General features: G+C 52.6%; 7 protein-coding genes across 7 annotated transcripts; all 7 read left to right on the top strand.

The window, feature by feature from the left end:
* Positions 1-27: 27 nt before the first annotated feature.
* On the top strand, positions 28-1,862 carry IAR55_002882 (uncharacterized protein; the record flags this gene model as incomplete). Its single annotated transcript, XM_066945993.1, has 8 exons — positions 28-85; positions 161-1,092; positions 1,153-1,280; positions 1,332-1,393; positions 1,451-1,520; positions 1,579-1,603; positions 1,658-1,715; positions 1,771-1,862. 8 exons carry the CDS (start codon positions 28-30, stop codon positions 1,860-1,862), a joined length of 1,425 nt encoding a protein of 474 aa, XP_066803494.1.
* Positions 1,863-1,921: 59 nt separating this feature from the next.
* On the top strand, positions 1,922-3,178 carry IAR55_002881 (uncharacterized protein; the record flags this gene model as incomplete). Its single annotated transcript, XM_066945992.1, has 6 exons — positions 1,922-1,987; positions 2,039-2,113; positions 2,224-2,280; positions 2,331-2,575; positions 2,631-2,736; positions 2,801-3,178. 6 exons carry the CDS (start codon positions 1,922-1,924, stop codon positions 3,176-3,178), a joined length of 927 nt encoding a protein of 308 aa, XP_066803493.1.
* Positions 3,179-5,457: 2,279 nt separating this feature from the next.
* Positions 5,458-6,970, top strand: IAR55_002880 (uncharacterized protein; the record flags this gene model as incomplete). The annotated part of the gene is made up of 5 exons (XM_066945991.1): positions 5,458-5,605; positions 5,663-5,898; positions 5,951-6,066; positions 6,113-6,183; positions 6,234-6,970. The coding sequence occupies 5 exons, from the start codon at positions 5,458-5,460 to the stop codon at positions 6,968-6,970; spliced, it is 1,308 nt and encodes a 435-aa protein (XP_066803492.1).
* A 729-nt stretch (positions 6,971-7,699) lies between these two features.
* Positions 7,700-8,469, top strand: IAR55_002879 (uncharacterized protein; the record flags this gene model as incomplete). The annotated part of the gene is made up of 6 exons (XM_066945990.1): positions 7,700-7,760; positions 7,848-7,885; positions 7,959-8,010; positions 8,127-8,208; positions 8,299-8,341; positions 8,413-8,469. The coding sequence occupies 6 exons, from the start codon at positions 7,700-7,702 to the stop codon at positions 8,467-8,469; spliced, it is 333 nt and encodes a 110-aa protein (XP_066803491.1).
* Positions 8,470-10,284: 1,815 nt separating this feature from the next.
* On the top strand, positions 10,285-11,018 carry IAR55_002878 (uncharacterized protein; the record flags this gene model as incomplete). Its single annotated transcript, XM_066945989.1, has 5 exons — positions 10,285-10,360; positions 10,412-10,440; positions 10,554-10,705; positions 10,751-10,793; positions 10,872-11,018. 5 exons carry the CDS (start codon positions 10,285-10,287, stop codon positions 11,016-11,018), a joined length of 447 nt encoding a protein of 148 aa, XP_066803490.1.
* A 503-nt stretch (positions 11,019-11,521) lies between these two features.
* Positions 11,522-15,850, top strand: IAR55_002877 (uncharacterized protein; the record flags this gene model as incomplete). The annotated part of the gene is made up of 6 exons (XM_066945988.1): positions 11,522-13,027; positions 13,090-14,109; positions 14,161-15,485; positions 15,540-15,609; positions 15,656-15,697; positions 15,755-15,850. 6 exons carry the CDS (start codon positions 11,522-11,524, stop codon positions 15,848-15,850), a joined length of 4,059 nt encoding a protein of 1,352 aa, XP_066803489.1.
* Positions 15,851-16,909: 1,059 nt separating this feature from the next.
* IAR55_002876 (uncharacterized protein) lies at positions 16,910-19,373 on the top strand (the record flags this gene model as incomplete). Its single annotated transcript, XM_066945987.1, has 4 exons — positions 16,910-17,407; positions 17,478-18,477; positions 18,546-18,976; positions 19,044-19,373. The coding sequence occupies 4 exons, from the start codon at positions 16,910-16,912 to the stop codon at positions 19,371-19,373; spliced, it is 2,259 nt and encodes a 752-aa protein (XP_066803488.1).
* Between the last annotated feature and the right edge of the window lie 205 nt (positions 19,374-19,578).

Here is a 19,578-nt window from a genome sequence, read left to right as displayed (position 1 = left end):
CTTCGCTGACTCCCTACCCATATCGCCATGTCAAACTATCCTCACTCGGCCTCTATCGCCTCGTCGCTCTCTACTTCTCCGTATGGTGAGTCTTGGGAGATTGTGATCAATCAGCTCAGTAGACGACCAAGGTGCGTGCTGATCTCATGGCCGCCTTTAGCTGTCCAATCGAATCTCGAAAACCTCATCAATCGATCTCGTACCCATCCTCACCCTCGGCGTCCCTCCGAAATCGACTACTCACCATCTCTTGCAGCTCACGAACATCCTGAACCATCTCCCACTCTCGACGAAGCATCGAATCGCGCCCATGCGGCTCGACGACGACAATCTGCCGGAACACATGTCAATCCTCGTGTGGGGACCATCCAGGAGGCTACTTACGAGGAGCCGCTTATCTTTCAAGATGACGACGATGTGGCCAATGGAACAGATGAGAGAAGTGGTCTGCTGGATGAGGACTGGTCGCGGAGAGCTTCCGGGAGATCTTCAAGACGGTCTTACGGAGCGACCAATGCGCCACTTGGAGACCGTCAATCGCGAAGAGTCAAGTCAGTCGATACTCGAGCGGGAGCTGAAGGTGGTGGAAACAGTCGATCTAGATCGAAAGCTAGAACACCGCCGCGAAGGGGCAGCTTGCACATGCGACGTGCGGCGGATAAAGAGTTACTAGACTCGCCTGAAACACCAAAAGGTCATGGTCGTCACGGACCGGGTGAGTCGGCGGACGATGATGACGACACTTCTTCAAGAAGGGGAAGACAAGTGGGCTCAAGACCACTCTCCACCCGGACCTCTTCGCCTTACAGCTCGGCCTTCCACCCACATGGCAGCGGTATCAGTCATCGTCGGATAAGTGTGACAGCGAGAATGGGAGATGATTCGTCTGGTGATGAAGGGGGGGATGTGGCTAGGGGTCTAGTAGCTTCGGGAGGTGGGGCCATGTTTGGAGGACGAGCAGGATTGGGAATGACCCCTGCTGCTGGGGGGACAATGGATCTTGATCCGGTAGAAGAATTAGATGCGCAAGATCTGGAACTGCCGGTGGCGGAGGATGGGACAGAAGTGAGAGTTTGGACAGGAGCTTTGAGAGTGAGTTCAGCATGTCTTACGTTTCCTGTGAGTGACCTAAGCTAATCCCTCCCCTTGTAGACCGAGTTCCCAATTATCTTGTTCTCGGCAATACCCATTTTCTTCACACAAGTAGCAGAATGGTCCTTGGTCTTGGCTTCAGTCATATCGATAGGTCATCTCGGTACTACCGATTTGGCTGCTTCTTCGTGCGTACACTTCTTTTGTTGATGATGTTATCTGAACAGTGTTGGCCGCAGACTCGCCTCTATGACAGCTTCCGTTACTTCATACTCTATCCTCCAGGGTCTTGCAACGGCTCGTGGGTGAACTTAGGGTTTGCTGACATTTTGTGATGCTGACGAGCGGTCTTTCGCAGTCGACACACTCTTACCCGCCGCATGGACATCCTCTGACCCCTCTCGGGTCGGTCTGTGGACACAGAGAATGTGAGTGACACAAGCAGCGTACTACGCTTGGGAAAGTTGCTCATCCCAGACCTCTCAGGGGCGTTGTCATGATTGTGTCCATGGTGAGTCTACCTCAGTCGTGTGATCTGACCTCGCTAACTTCTGCTTTTCTTCAGATTCCAATGTTTGTGGTCTGGTGGAATATAGAAGGCGTTCTTGTTACACTTGGGCAAGGTGAGTAAACCATTCACTGCTCTGTCGGTGATATCCTCGCTGACTTGTATTGTAGAGCGCATCGTCGCAGAGAGAGCCGGTTTATACCTTCGTTGGCTGTCCATCGGTATACCTGGATACGGTGGAAACGTCCTTATCAAGAAGTAGGTGCACGCCAAAAGTTGTCACGCTGACAACGCGACAGGTATCTGCAAGCGCAAAATTTAATGAACGTACCGAACTATACTCTGTTTTTTGTCGCACCTCTAAATCTGGTTTTCAATTGGCTCTTCGTGCGTATCCTGTGCTCTTCCCCGAAGTCATTGCTGACCTCTCTTATTCAGGTGTGGGGACCTGACGCTGTCAGACTGGGTTTCATTGGTGGAGCTCTTGCCACTGCTTTGAGCTATAATCTTGCAGTGAGTAACTCGTGCTAGTTCCAAGCTCACTATCTCTACAGTTCCTGATATCGACCATATGGGTGTTATTCTATGGCCCACGCGAGGCCTTCCACCCCCTGAAACTCAAGCATTCGTTCTCCAAGCTTGGCACAGTCACGTCGCTAGGTCTGGCTGGTACAATCATGGTAAGTATACACGCTCTGTTTCTTTGTCCTGACTAATGTCCCTTTCGCAGTTGTCTTCAGAGTGGTGGGCTTGGGAAGCTTGTGCACTTGCAGCTTCACTGCTCGGGCCTACTACTCTTGCGGCGCAGTCTGTGCTTCTCTCGACTGCGTCGACCTTTTATCAGGTGCCGGCGAGCCTGGGAATTGCCTCGGCTGTACGAGTAGGGAACTTGCTCGGAGCGGGACGGGGTTGGGAGGCAAAATGGGCTAGTCGAGCATGTCTGTTCTTGAGTGTGACATTTGCTGTGCTGAACAGGTCAGTGAGCGTGCAGAAAGTGCGAAACTAGCTGATGTATTTGTATTGTTCACAGTGTGATTCTGCTGGTGTTCAGGAAAAACTGGGGGTACCTGTTCAACAATGACGCAGAGGTAGTCCACCTCGTCGCTGAGATCATGCCATACATTGCGCTTTTTCAGGTGAGTCGTCTGATCGTCGTCTGCAAGTAGTACTCTGCCTTTGCTAAAAGTGTTCCTCTCATAGATCGCGGATGGCGTCGCAGCAACTGCCGGGTCTGTTCTTCGATCTCTCGGACTCCACACTACTGGCGCCCTGATCAATCTTACTTCGTATTACATCATCGGACTTCCTTTCGGCATTTGGCTGACTTTTCAACCCAATCTTCATCTCGGTCTGATCGGACTATGGATAGGATTGAGTGTCGCCTTGGCTTATGCTAGTATTTTGGAGTTCGTCTTGGTCTGGAGGGCGAACTGGGTTCGAGCTGTGGAGAGAGTGAGGGAGAGACTGGGATTACCTGCTCATGGTCAGATTGGAGAAGATGGGAAGTGGGATGCGAATGAACAGGTAGTCGGCGATGGAGAGAATGAGGAGGATGATCTGTTGGGGACGAGGGTGTAGACGATAGTGGGGAATATCTCTTTCCAGTCGAAGGAAGACTGATCTGCGTCTCGAGGGACGATGGAAAGAACGCATTCACGAGCATTGACGGATCAGATAACCATTCCATACAGTAATGCATATGAATCCAGTTCATCTTTGTCGAGCACGACTGCGTTTGACGGCTCCGACCTTGGAGAGAGACCGATGATGACTAACGACACACGCGTCGTAAGCTGCACTCGACGACTCTTTCCGCTCATCGATCTACATGAGTCGTACAATCGGGTCTCCCGATCGATCCCGTCCCGAGACGTCGACGTCGACGCCGACGTGGCGCCTCGGAACGACGATTTCTTCTATCTCTATCCGCTCCTTGTCTTGTCTTGTCTTGGTACTGATTCTCGACTCAGCGGGACGTGAGTCGTTCCCATGATCCTGATATCAGTGTGCATGCGGTGTTGGTGATTGTCATTGAACGTGGGAGCACGATGAGTGAGCCCTGTACATGGTGAGAAGCACGGAAATATCTGGATGGGGAGACCTTGATATGCCCGAATCGAAAGCGCTGATCGAAAGATTGACGCACAGAGTCCATCGGTCACTGTCAGTATCCATGTCAGACAGCTCATCTCATCTCAGACGATCAAGAGCTTTATGATTGTGATGACTGCGATCATCGGAACAGGATGATGCATTCCATGGTGCGCAAGCACAACTTTCCGCTCTCCGGGTGGAGATTCCGCATCTGCGTTCCGCACTTTGTGACATACGTAGACATACGTAGGTGCATTGTTTTTCAACTATCTCTCGGCCGTCAGCAATGCATACCTGGCACGCGAACGGGACCAATAGTGCGGGGGATCGAGGTGCATGTCGCAGCGTGGTTGGGTTGTTCTTTTCTACCGGGTTGTCATCTGGACAAGGTAGGTATGTATGTGTGTGTGTGTGCATGTGTGCAGTGGTGAAAGAATTGTGGTTTCATTCGTGGGATAGAGCAACATCGACTCATGAACGGCCCAAATGGCCCTAACGGCACATTTTAGTTCAGGACACGATGCATCGCACGGGGTCTACTCTTCATCGCTTTCTGCAAGGATAATGATGTATACTCGTACGCAAGAGCTGTACCGGAACCATACGACAACGAGAGAATTGGATCATAAAGCAAGCTGTCTCCGCTCAATCTCGACGAGAAGGGTGTACGTACATGTGATGTTGTTCTGAAACCTTCAACCCTATCACAGCCCGCCGGTTGAGATTCTCATTCCCCTGCGATCCGGCAGACAGACAGGCAGCGTCTTTCGTACTCAGGGCTGAAAACCCAGCGTAGGTCGGTCGGTCTGAGAACAGAACCAAACAAGCAACGGACGGACGAAAGGGCGGGCGCGCGGGCGGGCGGGACCTGAAGTGAAGCTGACCACGAGACAAGGAATGGTGTCGCTTTCCGCGATGGGTGTTCGGTATGGTATAAGAGAAGAAGAGGAGGAGGTTGTTTGAGACTAGCACATCCGCTCTTTTTTTTTCCGGACCGAATCACTTTATCGCTACGATACCTCATCTGCTTTCTGTTCTCTTCATCGTCCCTTTCTGTTCGATACCACTGCGGTCTGTCCGTCCGTCTCACTGCTGTTGCGCACAGCAAACGCCGAAACCAAGCTAGAGCAGGGACATTGTATTCGACACAGCTTGTGGTAAGTGCTGATGACTGGTCGGTGGTTTTTTACCCCCGCACCCTCATCTTCGCAACATATCCCGTCATACCCGTCCTAACATTCTCATGTCAAATGCTTGACTCTGGTAGTCGGGATAGGATAAATAACTGATCACTGGCCTGTGTGCGTCTTGCGTACAGGAGAACACAGCTTTCTGCCCTCTCATTCTTACGACAGTGTGACCCGATCGACCCTTTGACTATTTGACTCCATCTCACGTTGTCTGCGGGAACTGCCGGTCGGACGGTTAATCACCCCTGCAACCCCCTTTCCCTGGACGAACAAACACAGCTTCAGGAAACAAAGCAAAAACACACACACTCTCGGACAATTCGAGTGAGTTTGGGTTTTACATGTATACGAATATAAATAGACCACGAGTATTTTCATTCACATGCTCATTCCCATCACACCTCCCTTCTCTATAATAACAATCAATAACACTGTCACCGCGACGTCACCTTTCCCTTTCTCGATCCGCCCTCCACGCGTCGACTGCGCCGATCATCAATCCCTTGTATCGTTCGAACCCTCGACCTCAATAGCAGCTTGTGGCCTATAAAATAGAACGATATTCATCTCGCAATGTACGGCTCATCTCTCTTCTTCCCCGCCCTCACGCTCCTCGCCGCCGCTTCCGCAACTCCCCTCAACGAGGCATGGCTCCAACCGAGAGATAGTCCTGTGGCCGCTCTCTTCCAGAAGAGATACACTCCCAGTCCGTCAGATGCCAGTGAGTCGCTCGTTCCACCTAACATTTCGTAGGTGCACTAAACACAATTGCCCTTAGACTTCTCGTCCAACTACCCCGATCCCAGTGGTACACCTCCCACCAGCTCCTTACCTCAGGCGTGGCTCGACAAGCTCAAGAGCATCACTATGCCCGGTGTGAACCCTTCCTCCCCCAACAACGGGTATCCCACGTACGCCAACGGAGAAACTCCGTCCGACTCAACCATCTGTTCCTTCACTTACGCCTGTACGACCAAGGAAGATCTGTACAACCCCCCAGCTAACACCCTAGCCGTGAGTGGAAGCTGAATCGTCGGGTGCCGAGCTAGCTGATATTACCTCCCAGCTCTCCTTCGATGACGGACCTACAAATGCTAGTCCCAGTCTTTACGACTTCCTGGCCAAGAACAACATTGCCTCTGCCGCTACGCATTTCATGATCGGGGGAAACATTGTGGGAGCGTGAGTGGTCCGGTCAAGTCGGCTGTACTGGGCTGACCTCTAGTAGCCCTACCACGATGCAAGATGCGGTCAAGGCAGGAGGACACATTGCTGTTCACACTTGGTCTCACCCTTACAGTGAGTTAGATCGCGATCGCTGCTGTTTACTTTCGCTGATGCTTCTTCAGTGACCACCCTTTCCAACGAGCAGGTCTTGGCAGAACTCGGATGGACGATGCAGATCATCAGTGACCTGAACGGCGGTCGAATCCCCAAGTACTGGCGACCTCCTTTCGGTGACGTCGACAATCGTGTTCGAGCCATCGCCAAGGGCGTTTTCGGTATGGAGACTGTCGTCTGGAACCAGGACTCGGCCGACTGGGCAATCGGTAGCAACGGACAGTACACCTTGCAATCGGTTGAAAGTGCCATGGACGGCTTCATTGCGCAGAACAAGTCAACCGGTCTCATGATCCTCGAGCACGAGCTGAACGACAACACCGTCGGCGTATTCATGGAGGCATACCCTAAGATGGTCTCAAGCGGATGGCAAGTGAAGAACGTCGCCGATGCTTATGGTATGGACTGGTATGTCAACTCTGGAAAGGGTAATACCGATACCGTCACTACCCAGTCGGTTGCTGCGAACACTTTTGCTGTCACCAACACAACTTCGGCTGGTTCGTCAACGTCGGCTGCTGCTCCCGCGTCAACCACTTCTGCATCTTCCAGCGCGGCATCAACGACGCAATCCGCTTCGCGTTCTTCGGCCCCTACGACTTCCGCCAGTGGCAGTGCAGCAGCCACCTCCAGAGCGGCTGCGGTTGCCAGCAACAGTGCGACATCCTCAGGCTCCGCTCTTGTCAGCTTGAGCTCATCGGCCTACATCCTCGCTGCCGGTGTGATCGGAGCTGTGTTACTTTGATCTCCCTCACTAGTACCATTCCAAGGACAATGGTTCGATCAAGCATCAATGTATCCGCATGTTTTCGTACCTCCCTTACGTTCTTTAACGATATCGTAACGATTGTGGAATGGATCCTTTCGGAGTCGCTTACAGAGCGCAATCACCTTACGGACAAATATAGTAGCATGATCCAGTACAAGTAGTAATATATATAGTCAATACAACAAGTCGTCATCTTCGCGATGTATAGATGTGGCATGGTGCTGCAGTACGGACGAGTGGTGTGGTTCTCCGGTTCACAGCTGGTTTGACGGCTCGATCTCTACATTGACTGTGGCACCGAGGTCGTTTCGTTATGGACGAGGCACATTGCGAGGTATAAACCAATATATGACAATTTCTCGCGACCGCATTGTTTGCTGTGCGTACTGCATGTGTGGACGCAGCGTCCCTCGCATACACACACATGTAAAATACACAAGTATGAGGTCATATAGCTTTCCTTTGATGTCATACCATACATCGTCAGAAGCAAAAGGTCAAGCTTCTTTTTGAATGGGTTGATTGATCATTCGTCACCTGCGTACTCACAGGGGTGTGTGGTGGAAATGGAAAAGCGTGTTGTCAGCCTCTGGTTTCATTGGGATGTATACACTTATCCACTCTCACTTGACACCCGATACCTCCTATCGACCTGATTGCAACTACATCTCTTGATCTTTGCCCACTCCTCGCCACGCAATCCAGATGTCAAACGACGATAACGGATGGATTAACGATCCTCCTTCCCAATGGGACATAGACGGTGGTAAGTCTCTCCCCCCTTTGCCACTGACAGGATATGAAGGACGGTATTGCAGCTCACGATGAAACGTGAATTGACCTGCTTATCCAGATGACCCGACTCCTCAAGGCGATCAAGTCTGGGTCCGAGTGAGTCACGTTCAGACGGTATCCGCCAACAATGCTCAGTAACTTATGCTTGTACTAAATCCAACTTGATCAGATCGTCTGGTTTACAGGTGGTTGGAATACCGCCATCTACGTCTGGGACAGGGGTGTGTATTGTCTTCCTACGTCATCGTTCTTTCTGATCGGACCTTCTCTTCTCTCTTATGATGAGCGAGGAGCGGTAAGTACAGTGACACTAATTTGTCTTGTGGACTACGTGTAGGCGATCCAATCAAGGAGATCCTCCAGGAATGGGTCGACGACACGTACGAGGACTGGTCAGGTATCCAATATCACGATTTCAAGTGAGTCAAGGGGGAGTAGGGGAGTAGGGAGCCTTGCATGAGCAGAAGAGGGGACCGGTCGCTGATACCCCATGACCTGCCCCTGTTCAGTTGGGATTACGAAGATTGCGATGAGTATCTTTCAGGCGACGAGGTGAGCGGCGTGATAGCCCTCTGCTTTCTGGCACATTGGCTACGACTGACCCATGCTGGATCCGCTGATAGACCGCAGACGATCTGGGAGTTTACGATCATCTGACTATCAGATTGTGGTACAAGTGATGTGATCCGGGTGTGAGGGTTGGGAAGTTTCTCTGGGATGGACTGTAGTCTAAGTTATTGTATCGCCCCTGGTGGGTAGCAGTGGTACACTTCTGATTATTTCCTTGTAGCAAGAGAAGAGATAAGCTACGTGAAACGATAATGTAAAAGATGTCCACGTTCAAACGTATCCTCACGCTCATTATGCTCCATGGTTCTGTATCTATCTTGTCGATCACTATTTTTCCTGATCCAGACCATCATGGTCACAAACTCATCCACGAACCCAGTACACACCTGTGTGCGCCACCACAGGGTACCCCTTTTCAGAGCGCCATCCCGTTGTGCTTATCCTGACGCCTGTCCCGATCACTGTTGTGTCGTGTCATGACGATGCTCGAGCCCTTGGTTCCCCTTTTCCGCCCTCGGTCGTATTGTTTTCCGATGCTAACGAGGATCGGTCACACCGTTGCTTTCCAACTCCTATCTTCCTTTCCTGAACGTTTTTTCGGTTCTGTTCATCCTTTACACATCACGCTACGCTGACGGACGTTGGTCCGAAGGAGAGAATGGCGCTCGTGGCTAAACCTCCTTTCTCAATGGGTCAGATCCATGATTCATGGCGAGTTGTCAGCACTGGCCTCTTTTGGTTTATTCGGGCGTGATGCATTGAGACGCCTCTGGCTCAGCCGCGTGTCACTCGACAGAAATCAAGAGTCACGAGTGTCATATCGGAGTGAGTCTGGCGGTCTGTCGAGCATCTTCGTGCAACTCACAACAGCTGTTCCGCCCAACCAACTCACCTTGACTTTTCAATACCTCACGCGACACCACTGCAACCTTCTTCACTTTCTGTACTGGTTCAGCTGACCTGATGACGATGGCGTCACTCTTACGGGGGAGAATGGGTGTGGATCTTTGGAAAGCACAGACGGTTCGACGGTAGGTTCCAAGCATTGATGGCATGTCGCGAGACCGGACAAGGATCTGAGAAGATTTCTGTAAGTGGATAGATCATGCAGGGGACGGGTCAGATGTCGTTCACTGATGTTGATATGGGCGCTAGTTCATTCTCCAGCCTCTTGACAGCGCGCAATGGACAATGGGTAGGTTTGTGTCACTTTCGTTGTATTTCCGCTGGAAGAGAGATTGATGCGTGATGAGGATCAAGCAGGTTGTCGAGCCAAAGAAAAGGAGCTCCGGGCCGGACCCCGTACATGAGATCGCATCACACGCAACAATCGTGGTCTTAGATGATTGGAGGTGCTGAAGCGATTCCGGCACCGACAGCGGTTCCATTGATTCATCAAGTCATATGAGCATTTCGAGTGGTTCGAGCGAATCGTTTTGGTGGCCCAGCTCAAGCGATTCGAGCGAATGGGGCAGTTTAAGCGACTAGGGCAGGTGAAGCTGCTCCACATGAGGAGCGTGAAGGACGAGGATCGTACGGGATGTGCCTTTTGCTTAGCTCGGATAGAGATGCAGTATTGATAAGGTTTACGGTGATGAAAACGACTATAGGGGTCCATGTCGTGAAGATGAGGTCGGAGGTCATATAGACTGCCGTGGCAGACGTGTGCAGCGGTGTATGATCCGAGCGGGGTGGCGCATCATCTGTGTGAGTCACAACCATCTTCATCACCGGTTGGCCAGACCAGAGGGATTGTTTCAGAGAGGAGAGGAAGGGACAAGTCGTCAGAAGCAATCTCACCGACAACCCCTGTTCTCCCATCATGTTTCTCCTCTTGTTTGTTTGTGACACCGTCTATTAATATCGTTTGACAGTCCGAATGACTCCCATCACCACTCACACCAAATGGTCGCTAGTCGACGAAGATGGCGACACCACCGGATCTGGCGGCAAAGCAGCAGCTGTTGAATGAAGATTATACCGACTGGGACACTCCTGATGGTAAGTCCAATTGGACACACGCGGAAAGCAGCTGGACGTTGTCAATTGCAGAGAGAGAACGTGGAGAGGTATACATCCGGGTGAGTGGACGAAGAACCACGTTCACGTCCCAAGGCAGATATCGTGCCTGCTTTTGCTGCGTCTCCATCTGATCGTTATCTGATCACACCCTGTGCGGACTGCTCGCGCTCAGGTCCTGTACTGGTTCGCTTTTGCCGACGAAACGGGCCATGCGGGATATTGGGGAGAATGGGTGTACAATTGGGATAGTGAGACGCCATTCGTCGCACTGTTCGAAGACTGGTTGCGCTTCGAACGACCTTATGGCGATCTAGAGGATTTCCGGTGAGTAGATCTGACGTGTAACGGTCAAGCTAAGAGACGGTTTAGGTACGATTTGGTCGGAAGCGCGGAGTGGATTGACGTGGAGAAGGTGCGTGAGGATGTGCTGTGCGATTGTGTCGAGCGAAGTACCTGATTGACTGATTGACATCACTCAAAATCATCACAGAGTCCCGCGGATTACCAGATTGTGCTGCACGCCACCATTGTCATCGAAGACGATAACGGTAAGGAGGAAGATGGTAGCGGGATGGAGGACGACGATTGCGAGTCGTGGGACAGCAGCGATGACGAGCAGCGAGATGGGTCGGATTGATGTGTAATTGTCTTGATGTCAGAGGTGGGGCTGAGGTGGACTGTCCTGGTTCGCTGTGCGGATCAACAGAGATTCACAGCTCATAATGTCACAAGGGAGATATCGATCGGATGCTACAGTACTCGTACTGCCATTTGTTGTCATCGTCGTTGAGTGTCACCAAAATGTTGTTGCCACTGATACCACGGCGCGCCTAAGGGACATCGCAAAACGCTGAATTGATATCCAGTCGTTGCACGCGATTCCTTCTTTGTCCTCTCACCCACTTTGTTCACTGACCCTGTACAACAACACATCCACCAACTCGTGAGAGGTGCGAGGAGTCATCAGAACAGTTCGCACGAGTGGTTCGCGTCCGACTCTGACCCATCACACACTGTGGAAGACGCATAAAAGTGCTGTCATTCGTTCCGTATCCCAGTGTACCTTCCGGCCGTTTCCTCTCATTTAGACCTGGCTCGACTATCCGCATGAGTAGCCGCATCGACCACTGAGCCAAGGTGATGGCTCCCCCTCCCTCTTCCCCGAGGTCCCTGCCCTCCAAACCGTCTCTACCTCAAGCAGCCGTCCACAAACTCCCTCCGACTGGTCCGAAGGCTTTGCGGTCCAGCGGCAGTTCCAGCTCCCATTCACCTCCTATCGGCCCTTCCGCTTCTAATGGGTCCAATGGGCCTGCCGTTCGTCCCGACAAAGTGTCTTTTGCTTTTCCGACGCAGCCAAGGATCAATGCGCCCGCTGGACCATCGAGACCTCGTCCTTTGAGCTTGGAAAGCCGGTTAGGACCTCCATTGTCAGGCAACGGACAAGGTTCAAGTGGATCGACATCAGCCGCCCATCTCAACGGCTCAACCTCCGGATTCACAAGGCAGCTGCCCATCCACACCGAGTCAAGTACAAGTGGACAGGTGCGATACCTGTCATCCATCAGCCCCTCAACGCACCGTCTACCAAGCTTGGCTAGCTCGTCTTCGTCCGGAGAGTCCTCGTCGAGAAATCTAGATCGTGACGAACCTCCACATCGAGCTCGCACTCTCTCACAGGCTCGATCTGCTACATCCTCCACCTCCTCCACAATCCTCAAAGAGCGTGATGGCGATGACTACCAATCCAAATTACTGCCCACCGACTCTTCCGCCAGAAATAAAGTATCCATCGCGTTACCCACTTTGCCAAGTAGACCGAATGGGCGACCCATACCGCCCCATCTCGATGCGTTACCGTTCGATAGGTCGACACCACCACCACCGCCTCCACCAGAAGCTGATCGGCCACCTACACCTCCATTACCGGACGGTTCGCCTCCCACACCACCGCCGCCGGATACACCTCCACCTCCTGACGACCTCGTTCCACCCCCTCCCCCGTCACCTCCACCTCGCGCTTCATTCCTATCATCCCCTCCGCCTGCCACTGACTCATCTCAGCCGCCGACTGGTCAGTATGTCTCTTCTCGTGGGTCGTCTCCGCCGACCTGGATCAGACCACCGTCTCCGTCACCCGACCATCGTACCTTGCCGTCTCCTCCTCGCGCCCCGAGATCGCTCTTGTTCAGCCAAGGAACTCCGGCACCTCCTTCTTTTCACTTTCGAGAATTGCCAATCCGCCGGCGAACACCCTCGGACGAGGATCAAGACGAAGATCTGGGTACAGAATCCGAAGAGGTAGAGGAAATCGAGGACCGGAGTTTCAATGTCCCCATGGATCTGAGGGAACCAACCGCAACGCCGCCACCGCCTCCACCTCCAGTGGACGAGCCTCCCAAATCGCCTACACCACCATATGTTGCGCCTCTATACGTACCTCCTGCTTGTGTACATCCTCGACCTGGACTAGGGAATTTCCTCCTGATTAAAGGGAAGGGCAAAGAGATGGTGAAGAGGTTCGATGGAATAGAGGATGGTGTGCCGGTCAAATTGAATGACCCACGAAGGGCATTGCCCGCTGAACAAATACGGAGAGGAAGAGGTAGCATGAAGCAGAGGAACGGATTCTATGCTCTCGAATACGAGGTGAGTAATTCTTCACCGCTCACGCTAACCTGCAGTGGGATGAACAATCCACAACGCCGAAGCCTCCCCCACCTCCCACGGCTGTTCTTTTGTCCGGTCTAAGTCCCCTCACCACTACGGATCAAATTAGCAAATTCCTTCGCCCATATGGACGCATCAAGGACATCGACGCGAAAATGGACACCAAATCCGGTATGCAGCTTGGTATATGCTGGATCAAATTTGATGGACCACCCCATGGTCGCCCGGGCACGGCTCATGATGTAGCGAACCAGGTAGTAAGAGTATGTGACGGACAGAGAATCAGCTTGACGGGCGATGAAAGGATCAGGGTTGTATTGGACGGTAGAGGACTGCGAAGTCAGAAAGCAGTGAAAGATGAGATGGACAAAAGGTATGCACCGAAGCCAAAGCCGGCAGCTCCGCCAGCGCTTCCCGCACCGACACCTATCGTCGGCGCGAGCACCCCTTCATCATCGACAGGTGCTGCTACCCCTCGACGGTCCTTCCCTTCTATCCCAGCAAGGCGACCAATTCCTCCTTCTGGCCCTCGCAATTATCGCCCGTCTCCAGTCACGTTCGACGCAAATTCCCGCAACAGCCTTCCCAGCCGTCCATACCCTCCTCGAAACTTGGTGCTCCCTCCTCAGCGTGTGGGGTTGCCTCTCCGGCCCGACACGGCCGTTCAGCACCTAGCTTCCTCCTTCACCGCGGCACCCTTTTCTAAGCATGCTCACGATAGCCGTCGGTCAGAGGTGCGCGATTCGTACACCCCTCGTCGAGCCAGATCTCGATCGGCTTCTTACTCTTCGTATTCCTCGTACTCGGACTACTCCTCCGATAGCGATGACGCTCGACCAGCGTACCGCCCGAGGTCCAGATCGCCCTTTGGTAGAAGGAGAGCGGGAGGTCGTATGGCAGCGGCACCTACCAAAGACGACGAGAAGACTGTGGAAAGGGTGAAACAAGCGTTGACTGAGAACGGTCATGCGCATATATTTATTGACGCCAAGGCGCTACCCGCAACAGCGACATATGAACTGCACATCAAGGATCATTTCAAGGCTTTCAAGCCAGCTCAGGTAAGTCAAGACCGACCTGAGTGACAAGCCTGCGCTGACACCTTGCAAAAGGTACTCTATAGTCACATTGGATGGTACATTCTCTTCACAGACGATGGCTCCGCATATCGGGCTCAGCGAGTTCTCGACACGACAGCGGTCCAGGGCCACCGTCTTAGTCTGACCGTAAAAACACCACCTTCCGCTCGCCCAGAAGAAGTTACGCTCCATACGGCAGTCAGCGACGCCAATGTGGAAAAGGGAGCTTGGAAGTTCCTGACTATTACGAAGAAAAACCGACCTCTACCTTCAAAGCCAGCGGCCGTGTCGCTCACCGACAAGAACCGGCGTGGCCGTGCATATACATCCGCCGAGTCGAGCGAGGATGAGATCGAAGTGGCTCCTGTGCGTCCACGCAAACGCTTACCATCGTTTTCAAGCACCTCCTCACTTTCAGATGACGAATCCGCCAAAGCACCTATCAAATTGCCAGATGAAGACATCGAGATGGACGATGCGACCACACTCGCTCCACCTACCTCCGAGCATCCGTCAGATGCCAAGGATGACGGCACGACTCGCAAAGGAAAGAAAAGACTTGCTAAACCAAAGACCGGTAAACAGGCCAAGAAGGCGCGTTTGGAGCCATCTATTGTCGAAATCGCACCGCCTGTTGAGCCGCAAGTCGCAGAGATCAAGCTAGACGGAGGGGCGAAGAAAGGAGTCAAGGTCTCTGCGAAGGAACCGACTGCTGTCAAAGAAAAGGAGAAAAAGGTCGCCAGATCCGATGTTGACAAATTCATCGCATCCGGTGCGATTCAGGACGAAGAAGATGCTTACTGGCTTGGGCGAGCCCTGGCTTCTGCAAAGGATAGCACTGAACCCACCTTTACCGAAGACGACCAAGTGCACTTGACCGATAAGCATCCGTTGTATCACCAATCTGGAGCTTGGCGAGCCGAAGGATGGAAGAAAATACCTCAGACCCAAAAATCGACATATCTCCCGCAACGAAACCGTGCAGCTGTCACTGAAGAAGAAGCTAGTGGTGTGACGACGGGGAGAACCGCCCGTCTCGCCGGACGTGATCAACATCGACAAACAGCTGCTGTGGCCGCGAACGTTACTGTTGAGAGCGATCTCTTCGCCTTCAATCAACTTCGAATACGGAAGAAGCAGTTGCGATTCGCCCGATCTGCCATCGAGGGATACGGACTATATGCCATGGAAATTATCCACGTCGGAGAGATGGTGTGCGAGTATGTTGGGGAGCTGTGTCGAGCAGCTGTAGCAGAAGTAAGGGAGCAGAGGTATCTGAAGCAGGGAATCGGGTCGTCCTACCTTTTCAGGATTGACAATGATACTGTCTGTGATGCGACCTTTAGAGGTTCAGTGAGGTGAGCTGTGCCGGCCGGGTCTGCCTCAGGTGATGCGCTGACCGTCCTTCCCAGTCGACTGATCAACCATTCCTGTGACCCTTCGGCGAATGCCAAGATCATCAAGGTGAACGGGCAGTCCAAGGTGAGTCCGAGTTGAGGGAATGCTGAAAGCTGACTGGTTTCTGCAGATTGTCATTTACGCTGAACGGACCCTGCATCCTGGAGAAGAGGTGAGCGACGAGTGGTTCTGACGTCAATCGATAGTCGCTGACAAAGTATCATCCTAGATCCTTTACGATTATAAATTTCCACTGGAGTCTGACCCAGCACTTAGAGTACCGTGTCTTTGCGGTGCTGCGACGTGCAGAGGATGGCTCAATTAGTTCCACTTGTACAAAGAGGTATAACATATGTGGTTACACTAGGCATCACATTCACAAACTGTTTCCACGCCTTTGGCGTCATACATATGCATGGGTTGTAGCTATGCGTGATGCGCGTAGTGTGTTGTATGTCAGTTTGCAACACGTGTCACACAGCGTACATGCGCAAGAGTCTTCATCGCATGATAGAGAGTAGGGGTCGGAGGGACTGATGGCTCATCGACGTGGCAATGCGACCCCAGAAGAGCCCTGATAAGATTACCATACAAATTGTCCACACCGCCCATCTATGCCAATGACGTTAGGTGGGGTCACGACTCAACGCATGGGCAGACAACAGCGAGAGGGGAAGATATCATCATGGGTCGTTTCGTTTAAAGGGATGAGTTTCCTCATTTCTAGTTTTGTACTTAAATTTAATATTTGATTCCGCGTATCTGATAAAGAATCCCTTGCGCTCTTCCGCCTTCGGAACGATTCGGTTTTGCATCTCACTCTCCCTGTTCACACTAATCCTGAACAACCCCATCGGCCGACCCGTTCATCCACCCTTCGACCAGATCTTGGCGTTGCTCCTTCTTCGCTTGACGACTGACCCTCGGCCGATCACCCCTCACCCTCAAGCTAGAAGAAGAGCGAAGCGGGGGGGCAGCGTCGCATCCAGACTCACTCTCCCCCCTCTTTGTTTCCCCTTTTCCCGCAATCCCCTGAACGCCTTTTGACCCCTTGAGAGGGGTTGACTCGACTGGAAGTGCTGCCGCGCTATTATCTGATTAGACAATTCATTCCACCAGGTGCATCCTGTTCCAAATCTCTTCTTTTGGTATCTTGTTGGTAATCAATCCTCGTAGCGCAGCAGATCGTTCCCTTCACCACACATCGTTGCATCTTTTTAACGATTTTTGCCATCCTCGTACTGTCAATCTCTGCTTCACCAACCCTTTCACATTGACAATTCCAACGTACTGCATTGCGTTCAGCTGTCTGCAATCTGAATCACAAGGATCGCACTCATTTCATTCTTCTGTGGTGTAGCAGGGACGAGCACCGCCCTTTGACATGTCCGTGGCTATACCTTCCCCTGCTCCAACTCCACTCGCCACTCGACGCCCTTCAACCATGATGCCCAAGCCCGCATCCACCACTCGTATCCAATCTCGTCCCTCTACCTCCACTCCCATTCACTCCCGACCGTCATCGTCGTCCACCGCCCCGGCCAATATCCAGAGCCGACCCATGGCTCCTCGACCTGCCGCTGCTTCCTCATCACGTCCTACTCCCACTTCGACCGGACCCAGTACACCGTCCTCGGGTACGGGCAAGGTAGCACTTCCTAGATCAGCTACTACTACGAATGCGACAGGCAACACAGGAGCAGGTACTCGACCCCCTCCCGCCTCGAGAACCTCGTCGTCCACGAGTGCGGCTGTGACTCCCGTCGCGAGCAAAGATACGTCCTCTTCGGCGGGCAAGATCTTCGCAAAACCAAGCAAGGAATGGGTACTGCCTGAGAGAGCCAAACCGGGCAGGAAAGTCAGCGTCGAAGAGCCAGATAATGTGTGTGATCTACAATGCAATTTCTCACATACTTCGTTCCCCAAACGCTAACCGTTATCTTGACTTTCAGAAACGCCAATCACAAAACCGTCTTTCGCAACGCGCCCATCGCGCTCGACGTACAGACTATATTCAAACATTGGAGGAACGACTGCGACAATACGAAGCGGACGAGATCCATTCCAATGTGCGACTTCAGGAGGTCGCCCGGGCACTCAAGGCTGATAACGAACGACTCAAAGCGGAAGTGACGCAACTCCAAAACAAGTGTATGGAGCACAACGGGGAGAGGGATGTCTGGGAGTTGGAGAAGAGAACGATGAAAGATGCGATAAGGGAGATGAGAATGGAGGTGGAGGTGGTGAGAGCTGGAGGAGGAATCGATACACTTGTCAGGTTGGAGGTGGACCAAGGAACTATAGATTCTTTGGTCCCCGGACCGAGCATCCCCAGACGTCAAAGCACCGTTGTCACCACTTCAACACACAGAAACCCAATCGCTCTTCAAGCTTGTCCCATCTGTCCAGACCCTGACCCAGACTGTCCGTGTCAACAAAGTCAACCCCAGCAACCGGGATATGCCCAAGAAATCACCCTTGCGTCATTTTCTCACAGTCATGATCACCATCACAAACATGGCCACGGTGTGTCCACATGCGGTCTTTGCCATTCCGCCGAAGAATGTCTGTGTCGGGTGGTCGAAGAGGATATCAAACCCAACGTTTCGTCACCTAGCAAGAGTTTCAAGTCGGACGAAGGGTGCGGTTTGTGCACTGGTGGTGGGTTCTGCGCTTGCAGAGCTGGTCTTTCCGAGTCACCGAGTATATCGAGCAGTAACAAACCGCTACCTGTCACTGGTGTCAGCACGACCGTGGCTGAAACCTCGGGTGTGGTTCGTGCCGTAGTCGCTGCTTTACCACTTCGGCTCAGGAGCAAGGCATCCGGCATCTCCAAGACACCTATCTGGGCGATTCATACGACTTCCGGTCCAGCAGCGGCAATCAGATCTTCAGAAGCAGTCTGTACGGGTGATCCATCCAACTGCGATGCATGTCGGAATGACACCTTTGGTGAGTAGTTGTCGCTCATCCTGTGATCTAGTCTTTTCTTCCCGCCCTATACTGATACACCCTTGCAGGCCGCGAGTTCTGTCAGCATCTTTTCGAAGCGGCTGATTCTTCAGCCGAGTTCAAACCTTGTTCTTCGTGTCCAGGCAATTGCATGAACATCAAAACACTGCTGTCTCCTTCTCCTGACCACCCGACTCATGCTTCAAGCTCAACGACGGCGTCGACGTCTTCGTCATCCGCTCACATCAGAACTCCTCCGACCAACAATCTTGAAGATGACATGCCACTTGGCCCCCTGCAGATGTCATGCTGTGGCAATCCTGAGCTCTGTGGGGGGCAACACGGTGGAGGAGGATGTACCGGTGAAGTTGTGGGAATTGGTGGATCCAGTGGACTGCCTCCCTCTTCGTCGTCTGATCGTCGCCTGCAGCACGATGAAGACGACGACGACGGCGATCACGGTACTCTCCGTCCAGACCAAGCTTGGAAGCAGCTCAAGGTGAGTTTCGCGACCTTTTCCGTACTGCCGCCTCAGTCTCGTATGCTGACTAGACTGATCAACGCAGGCGCATCCGAATGCCAAATTTGCATCTTTGGCTCTGCTCGCCGACGTCGTTGCTCGACGGACGAAATGTCTCGGACCACGAGTCGAGATGAGTCCAGCGCCACCTTCGCCCATGCCTTCGCCCGTCGTGCCGATGGCGATACCGGCACGTTCTTCTGCCGCTCTCGAGCCCGCTTCCGCGACAATGACTTCTCAGGCTAGGAAGAGACAGTTCGAAATCGAGACTTCGGGATTGAGAGACGCTTTGAAATTGTTAGACAAGGCGACGCCTACACCTTCGTCTCCTATGGAGGGAGAGAGGCAGTTGAAGAGGAGAAGGGTTGATGGATAGGCATTCGTCGGGCCGTGTTGTATCTGACAAATATTGAACGAGGGATATCGATGGCGATTATAATCGAATGCGAGAGGAATTATCGTCCGAGATAGCTAGAGTGACCATAGAGGTGGAACCGAAGAGTGGAAAGGACAAGCGATCGAGCGGAAGTCTCGAATGTCCTATCGTTTGTACGGGCTTGAACTATGGTACACATCGTGCA

The sequence above is a fragment of the Kwoniella newhampshirensis genome, chromosome 5 (assembly GCF_039105145.1).
Source record: "Kwoniella newhampshirensis strain CBS 13917 chromosome 5, whole genome shotgun sequence".
In the NCBI taxonomy this organism is placed as follows: Eukaryota; Fungi; Basidiomycota; class Tremellomycetes; order Tremellales; family Cryptococcaceae; genus Kwoniella; species Kwoniella newhampshirensis.
The sequence above is the reverse complement of the archived record's forward strand: the minus strand, read 5'-3'. Positions and strand labels throughout refer to the sequence as shown.